This window comes from Lontra canadensis, unplaced genomic scaffold, assembly GCF_010015895.1.
Source record: "Lontra canadensis isolate GAN:19392208 unplaced genomic scaffold, GSC_riverotter_1.0 scaffold57, whole genome shotgun sequence".
NCBI classification, from domain to species: Eukaryota; Metazoa; Chordata; class Mammalia; order Carnivora; family Mustelidae; genus Lontra; species Lontra canadensis.
In genome coordinates this window covers 3,571,097-3,591,934 of record NW_022631051.1, presented here as the reverse complement: position 1 = coordinate 3,591,934, position 20,838 = coordinate 3,571,097, and the positions used below count along the sequence as shown (strand labels likewise).

The 20,838-nt window shown below is 44.0% G+C and overlaps 1 protein-coding gene across 1 annotated transcript in view; it reads left to right on the top strand.

The window, feature by feature from the left end:
* LAMA1 (laminin subunit alpha 1) overlaps positions 1-19,448 on the top strand; it is a 155,672-nt gene extending 136,224 nt beyond the window's left edge. Inside the window, exons 51-63 of the mRNA XM_032875723.1 lie at positions 196-337; positions 3,502-3,616; positions 3,811-3,981; positions 6,210-6,373; positions 7,077-7,259; positions 8,666-8,801; positions 9,919-10,031; positions 13,102-13,291; positions 13,829-13,987; positions 14,525-14,678; positions 15,831-15,964; positions 18,299-18,521; positions 19,098-19,448. Coding sequence (XP_032731614.1) covers positions 196-337; positions 3,502-3,616; positions 3,811-3,981; positions 6,210-6,373; positions 7,077-7,259; positions 8,666-8,801; positions 9,919-10,031; positions 13,102-13,291; positions 13,829-13,987; positions 14,525-14,678; positions 15,831-15,964; positions 18,299-18,521; positions 19,098-19,258 — 2,045 coding nt within the window. The 3' untranslated portion in view covers positions 19,259-19,448. The remainder of the gene's footprint in view (positions 1-195; positions 338-3,501; positions 3,617-3,810; positions 3,982-6,209; positions 6,374-7,076; positions 7,260-8,665; positions 8,802-9,918; positions 10,032-13,101; positions 13,292-13,828; positions 13,988-14,524; positions 14,679-15,830; positions 15,965-18,298; positions 18,522-19,097) is intronic.
* The last annotated feature ends 1,390 nt before the right edge of the window (positions 19,449-20,838 follow it).

Here is a 20,838-nt window from a genome sequence, read left to right as displayed (position 1 = left end):
GTCCTTCAGCAATACGTATTCTGGATTCATTGACTTCTGTACCGAGGATTTTCATGTGTCCTTTAATAGTCCAGAACACTCCCTGGTCAAATGTGCAGAATGCGAAGGAATTTATAAAGAAAGAATTTATAAATGAACTTCGTTTTTACTTTAATGTTAGAAAATGGTTTTCATTTTCCTGGTTCTTCTTTTTAGGAATCCTAGCAGTTATCGATGCATATGACACCAGTTATAGAGAAACCAAGCAAGGTGAAACTCCAGGAGCGTCTTCGGATCTCAATCGTCTAGATAAAGATCCAATTTATGTGGGTGGATTACCTAGGTCAAGAATTGTAAGGTATTTCACGTGTCATAATCATGTCTGTAACTGCCAAATGTGTTAGCTTCCTAGGGCTACTATAACAAGGCACCACAAGCCAGGGGACAGACAACAGAAGTACACTCTTTCACAGCCCTAGAGGCTACAGGTCCAAAATTGGGGTGTCAGCAAAGTTGCTTCCTTCTGAGGGCTGTGGGAAAGACTCTCTTCCTTGCTTCTCTCCTAGCTTCTGGCAACTTCAGGCATTCCTTGTGGATAATGTTCTCTGTGCCTTATTACATTGTCCTCCCTCTGTGTGTGTCTGTGTCCAGATTTCCCCTTTTTATAAGGACACCGGTCATATTAGACACCCTAATGTCCTCATCTTAACGTGATCACATCTGTAACAACCCTATTTCCAAATCAGGTCACAGTCCCAGGTCCTGGGGGTTAGGACTTCATCATCTTTTGTGGGGGACAAATTTTAGCCCGTAACACCTGCCTTGATTCAAACCACTATGTGTCGTATTAACTGGGATGTAAAAAAACTCTTCTACAGTAAAATTAATGATTTTTTTATTTGTTGCCTTTAGAACATCTAGAAATCTTTACCAATTGTTACTAATATTCTACAATATTTAGAGACCCCATTTTCCATCATAGGTTGTTTTCCTCTAGAGATTTTAGTTGACTCTTTTTCCAGACCAAAAAAATAAAAAAAAGAAAATGCTCTCTGCAGACCCATCTGGACTTCCCTTTTGTGTGATGAGAAAGAATAATGTATGTGAAAGTTGAAAGGCCAGCATCAGGAAGTTAGAGAAAAGATGGCAGAGGAGACAGTGAAATAATTTTGTAACACTAATTCATGTTTAGCTTTGTGACTTGACTTTAATAATTGACATAAGCTCTCTGTGGGTCATTGTCCTCAGTGTTACAATTTTGGATTGGACAAATTAAGCCCTAAGTTTCACATCATAAAAAACAAACAAACCCTATAGGAATGGCTAGCAGTCAAGGCAAGATGGATTCCAGGGAGTGGGTTTATCCAGTGTCCCAACTGAGTCATCCAGCCCAGTGGTCTTCAGATAAGTTAGTAGCACTATCCCATCTTCAGCCGAGTTCTTATAGGGAATCCTAATAAGCCACATAGAAGTGCATCCACTCTGGATGCTGTAAGTTAAGCAGCCCAGATCTACTCCTCACCCCTTCTCTTTGCCAGAAATTTCTGGAGGTTCCAAAGAACACCATTTACCACCACAGTCACTATGCCCCTATCCCATCTTGGCAATGAATTAAACTTCAGGGCAGCGGTCACTTGCCCCAGGTTTTACCCCTGCCAAGATGGAGCCAGGACTGGAAACCTGTCTCCTAATCCCAGATTCTAGATGTTTCCTCACATAGTGATAGCAGGGGTGGATACTCCTGTAGCAACAAGCTGTGTTGCCCCTCATCTGTGCTGGACCTAATTGGACACCATGTAGACAGTGGAGAAAAGGTCCCATTTTCTAAGAAGATATCCCAAATCACAGACTTTTATGCTAGAAGGAACTTGGGTATCTATCAAGGCTAGCTTCTTCATTTACAAAGAAGAAACTGAGTTCCAGAAAGGTCAAAATACATCCAAAATCAAGTAGTTGCCTACTGGTCTACAGCTCATTGATCAACACAGAAGAGAGAAAAATGAGATGGGACTCTAACTGGAAACCATGTGACTTCAGAGTTCTCCTGTGACTAGCTGATGCTTCAGAGTATAACTCCGTCATCTCCATGCTTTGGAAATGAGAGCTTGGTTATAGGAGAACCTCACCCCAGCCAGTAGTGTGGCAACTTGTTAAGAAAAATAACATACTGATTTGGAGTCAAAGAAACAGGATTTGGATAATCTTAGACATTACCAAATGCAATTATTTCCTTCAGGACAAAGTTCATGATTATGTAGTTGGGCAATGGCCAATGACTTCTGTAACCATGTGATCCTAGGGAGTAGTTCTGTCCACACCTGCTTCCATGGGAGGCTTATATCCATGTTCTATCCTACATGAAACTTGGGTTTCAGTCTGCATGCTACTATTTCCTTATAACTGTGTACTGTCTTTTGTAATTGGCCCATGTTTTAATGAGTATATTTAAATTGCAGTGACTATAATATCTTCTCTTAAAATAGTAAACATTTTATTTAGGTAGCCATTTAGTCTAACTCATTAAGTTCAGCCCCTTTCCTTGGTCCTAAGAAGAGCATTCATGTGACCTGAAGTCTTCACCATCAATATCCCTCTTAGAGGAAGACCTAGACGTTTCTGCAGAATGACATACAGAAGCAGATCATCTTTACTTGTAGACCCATTTTTATTCCTTCTTTCAAAAATGGAGTTATAAACCAGTTAGAATGGCCAAAATTAGCAAGACAGGAAACAACATATGTTGGAGGGGATGTGGAGAAAGGGGAACCCTCTTACACTGTTGGTGGGAATGCACGTTGGTGCAGCCACTTTGGAGAACAGTGTGGAGATTCCTCAAGAAATTAAAAATAGAGCTTCCCTATGACCTTGCAATTGTACTACTGGATATTTACCCCAAAGATACAGATGTAGTGAAAAGAAGGGCCATCTGTACCCCCATGTTTATAGCAGCAATGGCCACGGTCGCCAAACTGTGGAAAGAACCAAGATGCCCTTCAACAGATGAATGGATAAGGAAGATGTGGTCCATATCCACTATGGAGTATTATGCCTCCATCAGAAAGGATGAATACCCAACTTTTGTAGCAACATGGATAGGACTGGAAGAGATTATGCTGAGTGAAATAAGTCAAGCAGAGAGAGTCAAGTATCATATGGTTTCACTTATTTGTGGAGCATAACAAATAACATGGAGGACATGGGGAGATGGAGAGGAGAAGGGAGCTGAGGGAAATTGGAAGGGAAGTGAACCATGAGAGACTACGGACTCTGAAAAACAACCTGAGGGTTGTTTTTCCATAGTCTCTCATGGAAGGGGTGTGGGCGGGGGATGGGAGGTTGGGGGAACCAGGTGGTGGATATTGGGGAGGGCACGTATTGCATGGAGCACTGGGTGTGGTACAAAAACAATGAATACTGTTACACTGAAAAGAAAAAAAAAAAAAGATCTTGTTTTTAAGTAAACTATAAAATAAATGGAGTTATAAAATACAAATTTTGTTGTTCTCATGCCCTTCCCCACAGGAGAGGTGTCACCAGCAAAAGCTATGTGGGCTGTATCAAAAACCTGGAAATAGCCAGATCAACTTTTGATTTACTCAGAAATTCCTATGGAGTGAGAAAAGGCTGTATATTGGAGGTGGGAAGCATTTTATTAATGTTGGAATGAGTTTCTATAAATGTCCCCTGACTTACCCATGGAGTAAGGTAACAAAATCTAAGCCAGTGGGGGGATGGAAGAGAGATGAAGGGGAGACTGGCAGTAACCCCCACCATGGGCCATGTAGCATTCAGGTGGACCTAATGGTGTTCCTTTCTCTCCTTTGTGACCAGCCTATCCGAAGTGTTAGCTTCTTGAAAGGCGGCTACGTTGAACTGTCACCCAAGCCTTTGTCACCAGAATCGGAATTGTTGGCCACATTTGCCACCAAGAACAGCAGTGGCATCATCCTGGTTGCCCTGGGCGGACAGGGGGAGAAGCAGGGTCATCTGCGGGCCCATGGGGTAAGTGGCTCAAACGTTATTGCTATTCAGCCAGGAGCTCAGGAAGGAATTGACTTCGAGAAACACTAGGTGGAGAATGACTTAGTGATGAACATTTATTGTAGCTGCGTGGCCAGTTGCTTATGAGTGTGCATTTCAGTAAGTAGAAGTTGCACCGCTGAACGTCTTTCCCCTCAGAATCGGCGATTGCTCTGTGTTACATAGTCCATTTTCCTTGTCTAGCTACTGAGAAGATAACTTGCTGTCTACCTCTAGTTCTTTTCAAACTCATTCAGATGGCACAAACTGGGCTTTTTTCCAATGTTAGGGTTGTTACTCTTTAAGGCTAAGACAGTAGTAAATCCTTAATTTTTATAGAGTTTTTTTAGTGTACTGCTCCAAGACGCACAATTTCCCTTATCTACAAATAGGATAGAAAGAAATAATATGGCCTGTGATAAATACAGTGAACCAGTGGTAGGAGGAGAGAAAAGTTGATGGCTTTCCATATTTATATTCCATTTTAAGAGCACAGATATTTACTCTTTCCTTTCTCAAACGTGCATAAATCATGCAATCTGAAGAGGCTTTACAGAATGCTAATGTCTTGTCTGATGAAGTAGGGGTCATCTAACTGCAGCTCACAGCCTGCTGTCCTCTACCGCGCATGAGACTTCACAGACACTGCTGTGTAATTATCACAGCCACACCATGGGGTGAATGCTGTTTCCTACATTTTGCTGAGGAAATGGGTTCAGAGAACCTTATTATCCTGTCCAAGGTCACACAGCTGATTTAGGTCAGAACCAGAACTGGAACACCAGTCTGTGGACCCCTCGTGCCTCCCGAACCACTTACAGAAGGTCTAACAACGACACAGTGGTGTATGGACTCTACCTATCTTTTCCTTTTTTTCCTAGTTGAGATGAAATTCATGTAAAAGTAACCATTTCAAGTGAACAATTTAGTAGCATTGACTGTTTCACAGTGTTGTGAGGCCATCTCCTCTGTCTAGTTCCAAAACGTTTTTGTTATCCCAAATGGAAGCCTGTGTCATGAAGCGGTCACTCCCCATCCCTGGCGATCGCCCGTCTTCTTTCTGTATTGGTGAATCAACCCCGTTCTCCAGATTTCACAGACACGGGCTCATACAGCGTGTGACTGTCCACGTCTGCCGCTTGGTGTGTTTTGGGGGTTCATCCATGTGGCGGCAGGTGGCGGCACTTCATTTTTATGGCTGAACTGATACTCTGCTGTGTGTACATGGCATAATTTATTCACTGACGGACATTTGGGCTGTATCTACATTTTTGGCTATTATGAATAATGCTGCTATGAACATTCCCATACAAGTATTTGTTTGGGTATCTTGAGTGCCTTGAGTTCTTCTGGGTATATGTACCTAGGAGTGGACTTGCTAGGTCACATGATAATTCTGTGGTTCACTTTTGAAAGAACTGGCAGACTGTTTTCCTCCACCATTCTTAACAGGACCACTTGCTAATCAAAGATTGCTGCTATGTCAGCAAAATGGTATGCTGTCATCCAAAGGCTCACAAAGAGATTGTGAGACACTCGTATTCTAGTTCTGGTGGAGCTATTTTTAATGTGGCAAAATAGTTCTCAGAGCTTTAATAAGTTCCAAACTCTTAAACCTTTTAATCCCACTTTTAGAAATGTTAGAAACAACTTCACAGGCAAAAGCATTATGTACGGTAAGAAAAAATTGGAAACTAAATTTTTAACAATAAAAAATTGATCAATACTTCAAACATATCTATTTGTTGGCACATAATATAGCAATAAAAAGTGTGAAGGCTCGGGGCACCTGGGTGGCTCAGTGGGTTAAGCCTCTGCCTTCGGCTCAGGTCATGATCTCAGGGTCCTGGGATGGAGCCCTACATCAGGCTCTCTGCTCAGCGGGGAGACAGCTTTCCCCTCTCTCTCTGCCTTGCTGATCTTGTGATCTTGCTTTCTCTCAAATAAATAAATAAAATCTTTTAAAAGTGTGAAGGCTATGTAGAAATGGTAATCTCTGATATGGTTAGTGATATGAGCATAATGCCAAATGTTAAGTTATAGGAGCAGAGATTAGAAGGCCATATATAAAATACAAGAGTTGTGTTAGATGGAGATAGTGATATTCTTAATGAATTGCTTACTTGTTTAATATTCCACATTGCCTTCATAAGATAGTAATTTAAAAAAATCACATAGTAATGCTTTTTTTTAAATCTGAAATCTCTTAGCAACTTTCCCAGCCCTTCTTTTCCATCATGCTGATTGAGGGCCACATAGAAGTGCATATTAACTCTGGGGACGGAACAAGCCTGAGAAGAGCTCTCCTGCGTGCTCCCAAGGGCACATATGGCGATGGACAAGAACATTCCATTTCCCTGATAAGGACCGGGAGGTATTTGTGTACAAGGGCATGGTGACCTCACCAACAGGAACCTTGTTAGGATACTCTTCGCAGTGAAATGATTGGGATGATTAGTATGAGGTCATGAGAATTCAGAGATTTTATAGCTCCAAAATAATTCTGGAACCTTGCTAGAATACCTTTCTAGAAATTAATTTCATCTGCTTCAAAGTAAGATATTTGGAATTTTCAAAATTGAAAAACCTTAACCCTGCTCTTTTCTGGAGCCCAGTATATATTTTCTAAGATCAGATTAATTCTGTGGCCAATAGTACCATAGTGTTAGTAAATAACATTACATCAATACTAAATAGCAAATGGAAAAATAGCGAATAGTAGCATAGTAAATAGTGTTATATCAACATTCCTATGTATTTCCCTCCGAAACTATAGACCAAATATTTTAAAAGCATGCTGGATTATTTCAGTACAGTAAAGTGTAAAAAAAAAAACAATACCCTCCAAAAAGCAATTGAATTCAACAGTATTTAATAACACCCACTCATTTGGGGAGAATGTTCAATTTTAAGTTTTCATTTTCAAGATTCACCTTTTTATTCACATAGTGTCATGTTAAAATTTATCTTTCAGTATGAACTTTAATCATTCAGAATGAACTTGTGAAATTATGTATTAATAGACAGTTATGTTTCATTATATTTAAAAACTTTCCTTTTCTCCTTTGATCTTTTAGAGTTATCACTATCCAAATGGATGAGACCAATCCTATAGAAATGAAGTTGGGCCCCTCAGCAGAAAGCAAGGCAATAAATGTATCCAAGCTGTACATAGGGGGGATTCCAGAGGAGGGGAACTCAGTGCTCAAGATGAGAAAATCATTCCATGGCTGTATCAAAAACCTGATCTTTAATATGGAGTAAGTGTAACTGAGCTCTCAACATGTTTCTGCACTTCCTAGAAATCTTTTATTGCTGAGTACTGACACTGATCTGCTAACTCTGCTGTTGAGATTGCCTAAAATCCTAAGTTTCTGAATAAAAAGTGAATCCCACTGTTCTATCACAACTGTCACCTACATTGATTTTACTGGATTAGAATGATGGATAGATCTGGTAATCCTTGAATTAAAAAAACAAGAAACAACAACAACAAAAAAAACAAAAACCACTGAACATTAGCTCTATAGGACTATCAATAAACATCAGAGGTCAAATACACTTTTGACATGAATTCCAGGGAACAGAGATTTTGTGATGCAAGTTTCTTGCTGTCTTGAGCTCACCGCTTTAAAGGAACCTTTACAGCTGGGCTCCTTACAGCTTCAGATTATTAATAGTTCCTCATAAAACAATGACTGCCTAATGAAGAACTCTTTCCTCTGTGGAGCTCATGAGGAGGAAGAGAACGGACATGTGCCCACAGGCAGTTATTTCTTCCTCAGTCACCCTCTGCGTAGGTAGGAGTGCTAGTGGGTCAGATGCTGTGCTGATCTGCGGGGACGGGGGTGGGGGTGGGGGGCTCTGGAACCAGAGTTTGCTGGGGCGCATCAGGAGGCTGAAGCTCCCCTCCTAGCTGGGCGGCTGATTTTCCCTTGAGACCTCAAACAACGACTTGGATCTTTGAGAGTCACCATGTCCTCCGTAAAAGAACCTCTTAAGAGTCCCTGAAATGTAAAAGAATAAAAGTACATTGGGTTTCAGCACAATTCTAATGTCAGAGCTTGGTTTACTCATTTGTACAGCTGATTAATTTATTCACCCAGTTCTATTTATGAATACACAATTGATTCATCTTCTTCCTCCTGAAAGCGATGAGGCTGGGAAATCCATAAGGCAGAAAGGTTTCTGTGCCATTCACAGCCATGTCCTCAGAAAGTGCCAAGAGGGTACATACAGACGGGACATGTTGCAAGGGCTACAGAGTGAAGGGAAGGAGGACAAGTGTAATTCATGACTTCCTGGCAGATGCAAACCTGTAAGAAAGAAATGAGTGTTTAACTGAGGACAGTGTGCACTGTTGAGGACCAGAGCCACAGTCTTTCCCTTAGCTCTGCCGTGGCTGCAGGAGGAGCAGACAGCATTCGAGCCCACTCTGGAGGCTGGTGGCCAGGTAGACAACATGGGGAGGGCCTGGAGTGGGGTGTGCCAAAGAACCAGAGGATCAGATAGATGGATTTCTAGTTGCTGTGGAAGACAGTCCATTTGGTTACTCTAAGAGTAATAGATTGATGGTTTTTCATGGATTTTAGTGTTCAATAATCAAATGATGTTGGTTCCTGTGTTGACTTGCAGTATCTTAATTTTGTAAACACTCTGTATCTAGACATTTGGATTTCACAAGTGCGGCTGGCAATGAACAGGTGGACTTGGACACCTGCTTGCTTTCAGAAAGGCCGAAGCTCACTCTTCACGGAGAGGACAGTGAGCACCTGCCAGAGCCCCAGCCTTTACCCCGTCTGGTAAGAGGGGCGTTCCTTAATCTTTTTTTTTTTTTTTAATTCAATTAGCCCACATAGAGCAGTGCATCCTTAGCCTCAGATGTAGTGTTCAACAGTTTCAGCTGTGCTGAACACTGGATGTTAGATGCATCGCATGCCCTCCTTAATGCACCCCCTCCATCAAGCCCATCCCTCACAAGTCCCCCCTCCAGCCATCACCAGTTTGTTCTCTATCATTAAGTCTCTTATGGTTTCTTTTTCCCCTCCCTTCCCATATGTTCATCTGTTTTAGCTCTTAAATTGCACATGTGAGTGAGACCATACAGTACTTGTCCTTCTCTGATGCGTTCCCCTCACCCACTCAGCAGCTCATTCCACTTGGCATCACAGTGTAGCTCTGCCCACATCCCTGCCAATGGCGAGATTTCATTCTTTTTGACAGCTGAGTAGGATTCCACCGTGTATGTATTGACCAAATATTTTTAATGGCAGTTACTGGTTTTCATTTTCTTTTTTCTGGTTCCTCCACTTCCTGGGTTAAAGCATGTACTCTAATCATGTAGACGGTGGAGCACTCACGCAAAGAGCAGTACCTTCCAAGCCTAGCCCATCTTGGACTTCCAGCCTGCTCTCTTGGTAGCATCCGAACCCACCCCTCCCTCCTCCAGAAGCCAGATATGGGAGTGTGAGGCCTCACGTGGTTCGGACTCACTGTGTAGAGGGCGCTGTTCCCAAGCAGACCCACAGTGGCTGCTGTCTGACCTCCCCTGCTACTGCCTGGGAGGCATCAGACAACCCCCTCAGAGGCCCTGCTGGGTCTGTTTCCTGGTGCACAGGCTGTAGCCAAGCCTGTGGCTGCAGATACCCTCCGGCCCTTCCCCTGATGAAAATTCAGGGGAATTTTAAGCAAACCTGAGTGGGACTGAGGTGAAAGCCAGAAGCTCTAATTGCCTTCTCAGAGATGAAGAAATAGCAAGTAAACTATTCAAAGCAAAGACTGAGTCTGTGCCAACACATATTTGTAGCCGTTGGTGTTCTGATCCAATTGCTTCAGAGAGGTTTTCTTTAGGGAAAAACTTGTACATGTCGGGGCGGTCCTGGCTCTGTGGTGAGAGTCTGTCTGCATCTCTTATTACAGGAACAGTGTGCTGTGGACAGAGCCCCAGACTATATCCCCAGTGCTCACCAGTTTGGCCTCATGCAAAGCAGCCATTTCGTGTTGCCTTTCAATCAGCTGGCTGTCAGAAAGAGGTGGGTATTGTTCTGAAGTCTTTATTAAGCGTCTCACAGAGAGATGAACAGAGGTATTCCTCAGCGGTGAGAAGGCAGAGAACAGGAATGCAGGCCTTGTGCACAACTGATGCTTCAGATGTGGTTCAGTGGGGTTCCTGTGGTTTGTTCTTACCCCTTCTGAGGAAGGCCGGTTGCTGCCCCTGTGTATGAATGTAGGAAAGCACATAGGTAGGTTATCTCTCTAAATTCCTCTTATTCTAGAATCTCAAGTTCTTGGCATCTATCAGCATCTGGATTTTCAACCCTACTCTATTGTAAGCACTTACTAATCTGATCAAATTATCCCCCCAAACTCTCTCACTGCACCCCTCAAACTCCTTGGTGCCATTCACTAATCTGCCCGGTCCTTCTTGCCCTCACACCTGCTTGTCCCCAAGGGCCCTTGCTTGGCTTAGCGAGCCCACATTCAACATTTGTCCACTTCTCCAAACCTTCAGACTGCACCCATCGTTACCGCCCCCTCCATCACCCTGGCTTCAGACCTTGACTCAGTGTCTTTGTTCCACAGCTCAGACCATCATTCTCCATGAATTCAGCAGTTCCACATCTGACCTTCCAAGTCCTCTGGCTCCTGTCAGAGGGCTCTCCTCAGCCACCGTCTCTCCATGGTCATACTCTACCCTACTTTGTAAACACCCATCCCACCTCCAAAATCTCCATCTGAAGCATCCTATTAATCAGCCGCCGCCTCCTTTCTGTTACTTCCCATCCCAGCAGCTCCTCAACTGTATCAAGACCTCAAAGCCCTCATGCTTTCTCAGCACCACCCCCCTGCAGCACCCCAGCACAGTTTATCCTCGACCCGGATGGGCCCAATGCCATTATGACTGGTGTTCCTTTGCATACTGGCCCTGGGTAGAACTGCTACTTGGCTAATCCATGCCAGGACCCAAACTGGTGGTCAAGGTTGTAGAAGTGTGCATCTCTTCCCTCCCTGGTTGGACGTGAAGCCAGCGAATTCAGATGGAACTCCCAAATCACATGGGCAGCTGGTACTGTTCTCTAATATGTTCATTTTTTTTTTTTTTTACTTCTCCTAGCTTCTCTCATCTCAAAACTCAAAATCCCCACAGCCACTCTCCATGCCCCAGCCGATGACTGCCTCAGTGAACACAGAGAACTCCCTCATCTGTCCACTACCAGAAAGAGCACCCCCTGCCTTTGCACCTTGTACCTCTTCCCCTGCTACCACAGAGGGGTCCTATTGTCCCCTCTATGCCCTCTGGAGCCCATCACTTCTCTCAGAGCTATCACCCTCAGCAGCATCAGTGTTAACAAGAGGAGCAGATCCTTGTCCCTCAGTATTTAACTGTACCCCCTGACTCCTAACTATTCTATGAGGAAGGTATGTTCTTTATTTGCTCTTTTATAGATGAGGAAACTGAGGCACAGGGAAGTCAGGTCACCTGCTCAGGGCACACAGCAGAATGGGATTCAAATCCAGACACTGTGTTTATGCTGGTAACCATTCCCACTCTGGTAGTTCCTAACTTAAACTCTGAGAAACTCCATATCCCACCCTACCCACACAGTATCCTGGCTGTTATTTCAAGACTTCTTGAAAGAACGGCCTTATTTAAAAACAAAACAAAACAAAACAAACGGAGGCTGTCCCCTGTGGCAGTCTGCCTTTCTCCCCTCTCGTTCCTCTCCACCCGCCCGGTCAGCCTCCCCTCACTTCTTGATTGCTCTTGCCACAGTTATCCCAGACCTGCTGTGCCCGCATCCTGGGAGCCCTTCTTTGCTGGGACCTCAGCACTATCACAGGTACTTGGCTGTCTTAGCCCCACACGCTCCTGATTTCCTGCTCTCTCTGCCTTCTCTGCTCGGTCTCCTCTGCTGGTTCCTCTTCTATCAGAGAAGGCCCGGCTCTCTTCTGTGTATTCTTTCATGGGAACTTCCATATTTCAGTGGCTTTAAAATATCCATTTGTACCAGCACCCACACGTCTAGCCCTGACCTCTGCTTAGGACTGTGGAGGTGTATCCCCAACTGGCTCCTCCACACCAACATACCAAGAAAGAATTCAGTCTTCCTCTAAACCTGCTGTCCCGTCTTTGCTCTTTCAGTAGACATCGGCACCCTTCCTCTTGGTGCCTAGGACCCTAACCTAGAGATGGTTATTTTCATTCCCTCTCTCTGCAAATTCAGTCCATGTACAGGTCCTATTGCTTCTTCTTCCAGAACATTTCATGAATTAGTTCATCCCCCCTGCATCCCCCACAAGACCCCGGTTGAAGCCACCAGGACCCGGACTCTGTGGATGGTTGTGGCAGCTGCCTGCTAATGCCTGCTGGCCCCCTGGCCTCATACAGGGCTTCTTCACAGCACAGGTTACTTGGAAGATGTCAGTCAAGCCCTGCCCACTCCCCTCAGGACTGACTCCCCACTGCAGTACAGACGGAAATACTGCCCCCCCCAGAGCCCCTCATCCACGAGGGCAGGGCCACACTCCCCTTTCCTTGTCCCTGAGTGCTCTGGCGATGCTGTGCTCCCTTCTGCGACAACCACCTAGATGCCAGCTTCTGTCCACTGCTGTGGGCTGCCGTGTCCCTAGAGCCCTGCTAGGGGATTCCTGGCTGTCCTGCCAAATCAGGCCATTGTTTTCACATACTCTGTGCTGTCCAAAAACGTAAGGCAGGTCCATCCTGCTGGGCTTTGTAGGGCTTGCTCCTATCATTCAGAGCTCAGTGGAAACACCATCTTTTCAGAGCTGCCTGCCTGCCCACTTAATAGAGCCACCCACCAGTTTGCCTCTCTTGACCCAGTTTTATCTGACAGATTTCTGGTATTAGTTTTGTAGGAGAAAGGACATTCCTCTATGTTCACTGCTTCAGCCTTAGCATCTAGAACAGTTCCTGGCAGATATACATATAGGGTAACCATTAATTGGATGAATTGATGGATGAATGAATGAATGATTCTTGGCTGAGACCTTTCAATGTAAAGACTGAAACAATGATTGGGTTCTCTTTTTAAAAGTGAAAGTTTATTCCTTTCTGAGGGCCGAGCTCTTGTTTTCCTCCAGGCTCTCAGTTCAGCTAAGTATCCGAACATTCGCCTCCAGCGGTCTGGTTTACTACATGGCTCATCAGAACCAAGTTGATTATGCCACACTCCAGCTGCACGGGGGCCACCTTCACTTCCTGTTTGATCTTGGGAAAGGCAGAACAAGAGTTTCCCACCCTGCCCTGATCAATGATGGCAGATGGCACACGGTATGCTCTCAGGAAGCTTTTAATCACTCATGCTAAGTTTTATTCCACCCAGTTCACGGTCATGAAAATGCTCTAGCTTGCTTTGTGTGTACTATCTCCCCTACAGCATGTAAGATCTTTGCAGGCTGGGACCTTTGCGACATCCTGAAGTGATGACCAGGTCTTAGCTCGGTGCCCGACACCTAACAGGCACTCGGCAGACAGTGGTGGGATGAATGAAAGGTTCCAAACGTGTTCTCGACTTGATGAGAAGTAAATCAAACCCACCTGTGGGGTGAATGAGCCCACCCCTAGATCATGGCATTTGCTTTCTTATAACTAGGACTCGGGAGTACTTCCTGTTCTAATATGTGCTTTACTTGTGCCTGCCCCATCTCCTGCCAGGCTCTGGCTCTTCAGCACCAACTGTGTGGAAATCGGAGCCATCCTTTAGGGTCTCATTCAGGCTATTTATAGCAATAATGAAGAGATGTTGCAAACAAGTATCTGTTGTTTTCTCAGATTCCTTAAAAACTGAATATTCTCATTTTGTTCTAGGTCAAGACAGAGCACTTTAAAAGAAAGGGCTTCATGATGGTCGATGGCCAGGAGGCCCCCACGGTGACTGCTGTGGGAGATGGGACCATGTTGGATGTGGAAGGAAAGCTGTACTTAGGAGGCCTTCCCTCTGACTACAGGGCCAGGAACATTGGGAATGTAAGCAGCTTTTTCTGGAGCCCATTTTACCTTTATTGTGGCTGTGTTTTTGTCTTTTTTCTTTTGTAAAGGAAAATGTTTGTTAAATTATCTTGTTTGAGACCAGGGCTTGGCTGCGTGATACAAACCTTTTAAAATCTTTTCCCCAGATTTTGTGTTTGGGCTTCCCCTTAGAAGCCCTTGAAGCTCAGCCAGACTTTCCTACCTGTTAGTTAATGAACATTTCCCTTTCCACAGCCATTTAGCCCTGGTACAATTCAGGAAAACTAGTGGATTTGTATTTGCAGATTAGAAAACCCAGCATTCTTGAATTCTACACTACTTAACCCAAATCATAGAAAACACCTTTACTGAAAGCCAAATCCTACTAGCTAGTAGCTTTCTTTCAGTTAGATGTTTATGTAGACTATTGTGGAAATCCGATTTTAAAAACCAAAAGCTAATATTTTAATGTTTTGGTGAAACAGAGGAAAAACTGGCCTTCTCATTATACTTTCATTATACTTAGAACATCTATTGTCCTATCATTTGTTTTAGATCACCCATAGTGTCCCTGCCTGCATCGGGGAGGTGACAGTGAATGGCAAACAGCTGGACAAGGAAAGGCCAGTGTCTGCATTTTCAGTAACTAGGTGCTATGCAGTGGTCCAGGAAGGAACTTTCTTTGAAGGAAGTGGATATGCAGCTCTTGGTATGTATTATCAACATGAAAGAAATCTTTGGGTTTATTAGCCTGTACTCTGATACTGATCCAAGAATGAAATGCTAGGACAGGCCTCCTGGACAGGTCTGCAGCAAGACAACAGTGAGTTAAGTGTTCCAGTTTATCCAGATTTCTCAACTTCCAATACAAAAGCCTTCTCCCTTGCATGCTATCCAGATGGCCTGATGCAGGCTCGCTCCCACCAGCAATGCTGCACCTCCTGGCAGAGGGCACGCATGTGGTACTGGTTTCATCTGTACTTCCCCTGAATTATGTAAGGCATATTGTCACTGCCCAAGTTAATAAATGTCTTTGACAAAAATCAGCATAAAATATCTAGACAAGCCAAATCAAGTCAGGTCTGATGAAGAAAAGGACTCCATTGAGACTGTTAAAAATACTGATCCTAAGTAGAAGAATTTCAATGTCAAAAATGCCTTAGAATGCAAATTACTCAAGGCTTTCTGGTTAAACTCCTACTTGCACTCAGGACCATGCTCCTCTTGACCTCTGTTCTGCTTTCTACCACAGGGAATCACACTTCTCTGGCTTCCAGGGAGGCTCTAGTGGGAGATTAGGGGTGGGTGGGAGTGAAGAGCAAGCACACATCTTTCTTTCAGTCCCAATTCCCCTTTAACCCTGAACTGAACGATTGCCTGCTACATATCCCCAGTTTGGTTTTTCAGTTTTCCTATCACCTAAATAAAATATCCATTTAATTATACCCCACTTTAAAAAATCCTGTGTGAATGCTAATCTTCTCAGTAAATGATGACATACCCAGTATTGGGAAAACAGAATGGACTATTCCTGGCTAGATGATGATGGGATTCTATGGATCAAATCCTTCTGCTTTTCCCCTCTGTGGCTCTAGATGAAAGGATGGGCCTGCCCGGACTCTGGTCTGGCTTAGCCCTGATGATGGCATAAGTCTTCTTTAAGAGCATCACTTCATCTTACAGATGAGGAAGCTGAGGCTCAGAGGGTGAAAATGACTTGCTGGTGAGGATGAAAGAGCTAGAGCCAGGCTTCCTGAGCCAGGAGGCAAAATGCACAGCCAGCCAGCCCATGACCTCTTTGACCCTGAGCCGCCTTGGGCCAGGCTCACCCCTAACTGGAGGTTACCTTTGTATTCTTCAGTCAAGGAAGGCTACAAAGTCCGATCAGATGTAAACATCACACTGGAATTTCGTACCACCTCTGAAAACGGTGTCCTTCTGGGGATCAGCAGCGCCAAAGTAGATGCCATCGGTTTAGAGATTGTAAATGGCAAGGTAGGTGCTTGATCTCGGTGAGGTTCCTGGTTACCCCAGGGTCAGAAACAGAGCAACTAAGAAACAGTAGGAATACCTAGATCCAGATTCCCATGATCCATTTCAATGGAGTGCAGAAAAGGTTCAATTAATCCTAAAAAGATTACAAATGACAAAAGAATTGAAATTAAATTTAAAGCAAAATTACAACTATACTACACCATCTGAAAGTTGCCAAACTGATGCTCTTACCCTCCCTAATATTTGTTAACTTATTTGGAAATAATTATAGGCTGAGAACAAGTTAGAGTAACATGTTCAGGGAGGTCCTGTTGTACCCTTCCCCCAGGCTCCTCCAGGGTTATCAGCTTGCATAACTCTAATGCAACATCAAATCCATGAAATTGACATTGGCACAATCCAGACTTTTTTTAAGTTACACCAGTTGTATGTGTACAGGTGTGTGTAGCGCTATACAATTTTATTATGTATATCTTGTTTAGCTTTATGTGTCCACTCTCACAATCAAGACACTTAATTGTACCATTACCACAATGCTCTGTGGGGCCAGCCCTTCATATCTACACCAAGTGCCTCCCTAATGCTGGGCAACCACAAATCTGTTCTGCAGCTCTCTGTTATTTCATAATCGTTATCTAAACCATATGATGCAGCCTGTATCCTCTTGAAATTGGCTTTTTACACTCAACCTCATTTCCTGGTAGTTGATCTGGCTTGTATGTGTCAACAGTTCATTTCTTTTTATTGCAGAGTATTCCATGGGATGGATATACCATCATCTAATTTTTCTCAATGCAAAAAACAAATTTTTTCTATAACTACTCTGCTTTTGCTTTTTAGCTTCCAGTCCTTCTCATGTTGGGAATAAAATAAATTTAACAATTAGCAGTACCTTAGTCTCTTTTGCTTGAAAACTTCTTCCAGAGTTTCTCCTTGTTCTCATTCTCCTTCTTCACCCTGCTGGGGCCATCTGGGTGCAGGCAAGATGTGAATGAAGAGTCTTGTCTTTCTTTTCTGCAAACTCTCTCTTGACAGTAGTAGAGGTAGGACTTGAGTCTCCTAGTTTTCAGGCACAACCAAGTCTTTTGTGCAGACTGTAAGGAGTGGTCTGAGGTCTCAGCATCAGTGTGTGAGGACTGATCCTGGAGCTTTGGCCAGCATCCCTTGCAGATCAGCCCTCCCATCCGGTCAGGAGCACTGCTGCCTCTTCCTCTTTAGCCATCTTCTGCATCCCCCGAGGGCCATATGAGAACTGGGGATTTTCTGCCAGCCAACTCCTAGGCCAGGGAGGGGCGGAAGAGGGTCTCTCAAATCCAGTCTACCCAACTGCACTTCGCACCACTTCTCTTGCACTGTGGTCAACTTGTGTTTCTCTGGGACCAATGCTTAATCTTCTTAAGATACTGCCTCCTGCAATGGAAGGAACAAGTCTTTGTACTCTAGATTTTTTCCCAATCTTACTTGCTTGTTTCTAGTAACTCTGCTTATCCCCCCACTGGGTTTCTGGCTCCTAGGACATCCTAGAATGGGGATGAGGATATAAGAAAGTATCCTTTACCCTTCACCCTTTCACTCCCTCTTACTTCATCCTCATGTCTACACAGAGCTGCCTTGATATCATACTGCTTGCCTCTCTGCACTAGGGCTTGCAGCCAAATTCTTCATCTGCACTTCAAAAGAATTTTGAAAAAATGTGACATCTGAAAAATGTTACCAGAAGTATAACAGTTGCCAAAAATGTAATTTCTGATGTATATTTTACCTCTATTATTTTTCCATTAAAACTATGCCTAGCTGTCACCCAAGGGTTTATAATCTACAGTTTGTTACAGTCTACCTTGAAATACACTACCCCACCTCACATACAGCATAAGAACCTTACCATGGTATGCTTGCAAGTCTTCCCTGCCATCTTTTGTTGCAAGTCATAGATTTTGTGTGTGTTACCACTTGCTATGGTAGAGAGCCTACAGTCTGTCAGAAGATAGCAAGTAAACATTCCTTCATAGGTGCTAGTCAACTGCTACGAACTGACCCTCAGTCAACCCATCAGCTCCTGCTATCCTGAATATGAGCCTCTGATTTGAGAATGTAGTTCAAAAACAGTGGTTCAGGCTTATTCCCATGGAGGTGGTCACTGGTCCTTTCTGTAATTTGGGGAGTAATAAAATCTGCATCCTTTAGAGGCTATTTTTCAAAATCAGTTTTTCATAGTTTGTCTTCCTTTTTAGAATTTTGGGATTTTATCCACTTCAGGAGCGTTATATAAATGGATTGTGTTCCTTAGATATGGAAGAATTCACCAAGGTATTTGTCTGTGTCTTGCTGATCTAGATCTTGTTTCATGTTAACAATGGTGCCGGTAGGATAACAGCCACATACAAGCCCAAAACTACCACTGCTCTCTGCGATGGAAAATGGCACACACTTCAAGCTCAGAAAAGCAAACACCGCTTGGTTCTGATTGTTGATGGGAATGCAGTTCGTGCTGAAAGTCCATACACCCAGTCTACCTCGGCAGACACCAACAATCCTATTTATGTCGGTGGCTATCCTGGTACGTATGGATGTCTGCCTGGCTCACTTAGTTTTGAAAAGCATTGTCACTAAGGAAGTCTTAGTTCAGGTGGATATAGAATAGCACTTAAGAAAAATAGTTTGGATGACAAATCCTTTACATTTTTAGAAAGGTTATTACATTTTTAGAAAGGTTATTTCAAATACCTAGGAATTCTTGGAAATTTAAAATAACACACATAAATTCACCCTTAAGTAAGACTCTGAGAATAAGGGATCCCATGTAAAGTAAGCTAGATGACTTCACCAAGGTGACTCATCTTAGGTGACCCCCCAGAGTAGGAAATCATTTTAGGGGACAAACATGATCTTAACTTCTCACACTAATTCCAGATTTGAATTATGCATTTCAGAGGTTCCAAGTAATTATTACAAATAATTAATACATAAGTTGTGACTTGGTTAAGGTACAGTTGTGTTAAAATTTTCATTGCCTTCTATTGTGGGAGAGTATTATTCTAATTTTCATAGAGATACCCCTTGACATTATTTTTGTTCCGACTGTGCTATTGCTGTCATTTAGCAAAATTAAGACGTCTGCTTTCTTCTTTAACAGCTGATGTGAAGCAAAATTGCCTGAGCAGCCAGACCTCCTTCCGGGGGTGTTTGAGAAAGCTCACTCTGATTAAGGGCCCACAAGTACAATCCTATGACTTCAGCAGAGCTTTTGACCTGCAAGGAGTTTTCCCTCATTCCTGTCCTGGGTCTGAACCCTGAACTGCAGAGAAACTCCACAGCTGGGAATCATTGCTTATAGTTGGAGGAGAATTGTTTTTGTGCATCAAAATCTCTTCAGTTCTGATTTCATTTTCCACTCAGGTTAAGTGTTTCCAGAGAAAAATTTTGTGTTTCTATTAAACTAAAATCATATACACAACCGATACCTCTATTAAATAGTTGAAAATGTCAATTGAATTCATTGGCTCTTTCTTCCTAAACACTGAATATTCTGTTGATTACTTGAGAATTTTTCATGTTTTGCTTTTGAGCTTCATAAAAATACTGAGTCTGGTCCAGGACGGCAATGCAGGAAAACTGAACACCCCTCCTCTGTGGACACACTGACTCTGCACTGTTTTACAGAGCAAGTCCTCCTGAAGAGCTGAGGGTTGCTGGAATGGCTTCTCTACAACAGCACACACAAAAACGGCAAGTGAGGTAGAAACTGGTGATGAAAAGAAGCCCACCCCTGTGAACCCCAGTGGGGAAGGACAGCACCGAGGGACCTGGAGCAGATTCATTTGCCCTAGGGCATAGCAAAAAAGCGGAGGTTTAAAAGAGCAATTAGTATACAAAAGATCCAGCCTTACAACTCCACCAAATGGGAGAGCTGCTGGAACTCTCTCTGGGTCAGAGGGGCCAGCAAGTACCTTGGTTTACACTCCCCTGAACACCTTGATAGCACAGATAGGGAGCAGGTGCCAGAGTTGACCTGCCACCTAGGCTTGGGTCCCTAACTCATAGCAGCCCTGGGTGTCCTGGAGCACAAAAAAACAACAACAACAACAACAACAAAAAAACCCAAAACAAAAAAAAAAACCATGGTAGAAAAGAGCCATCCCTAAAACCCCAGCAAACAATGAGGGAGCTGCTGGATCTCTCTCTAGATTGGAGAGGCTGGTGAGCACCATGGTTTATGTTCCCCATCTACCCTGATAGTGTAGATGGGAGAAAGGTCTAGGCACCATCACTGGCCTACTGCCTCACTGAGCTCTGGGCTACTAGCTCACACCACCCCAGCCATTCCAGCAAAGTTGCCCCAGCACAGTACACACTATAGCTCCAGCCATCCCAGTAAGGTGACCCAGGCATAACGTACCCCAGAAGATGCCACGTCCGTACCACTTCTAGCTCCACTGCCTGCTAGAGAACCCTGGTGCAGAGTACACTGGGTCCTCTTGGCTCATGCCACTTTGGCTCCAGCCATCCTGCCTAGATACCCAATGCGGAGAGTGACTAGGAATCCCCAGCCCATGCCTACCTTGGTTTCGGCCACAGCACCAGGACAGCCCCTGTACAGAGTGTCCCAGGACATCCTGACCTGGTGCCAGCCTCAGCTCTAACTGCCTGCTAGGTCACTCCCTGTGCTGAGCACACTGGGACACCCGGACTTTCACCCACTTTGACTTTAGTGGTCTTCCAAGGATGCCTCCTGGCCAGAGAGCCCTGGAACTGCCTGAGCCAATACCCACATCAGCTACAGCTCCTGCCAAGATGCCCCATGCATGGAGCACCCCAGATGCCCCTGGGCTGCATCTGCCTCAGATATAGCTGCCCCACAAGATTGTGCACTGCAT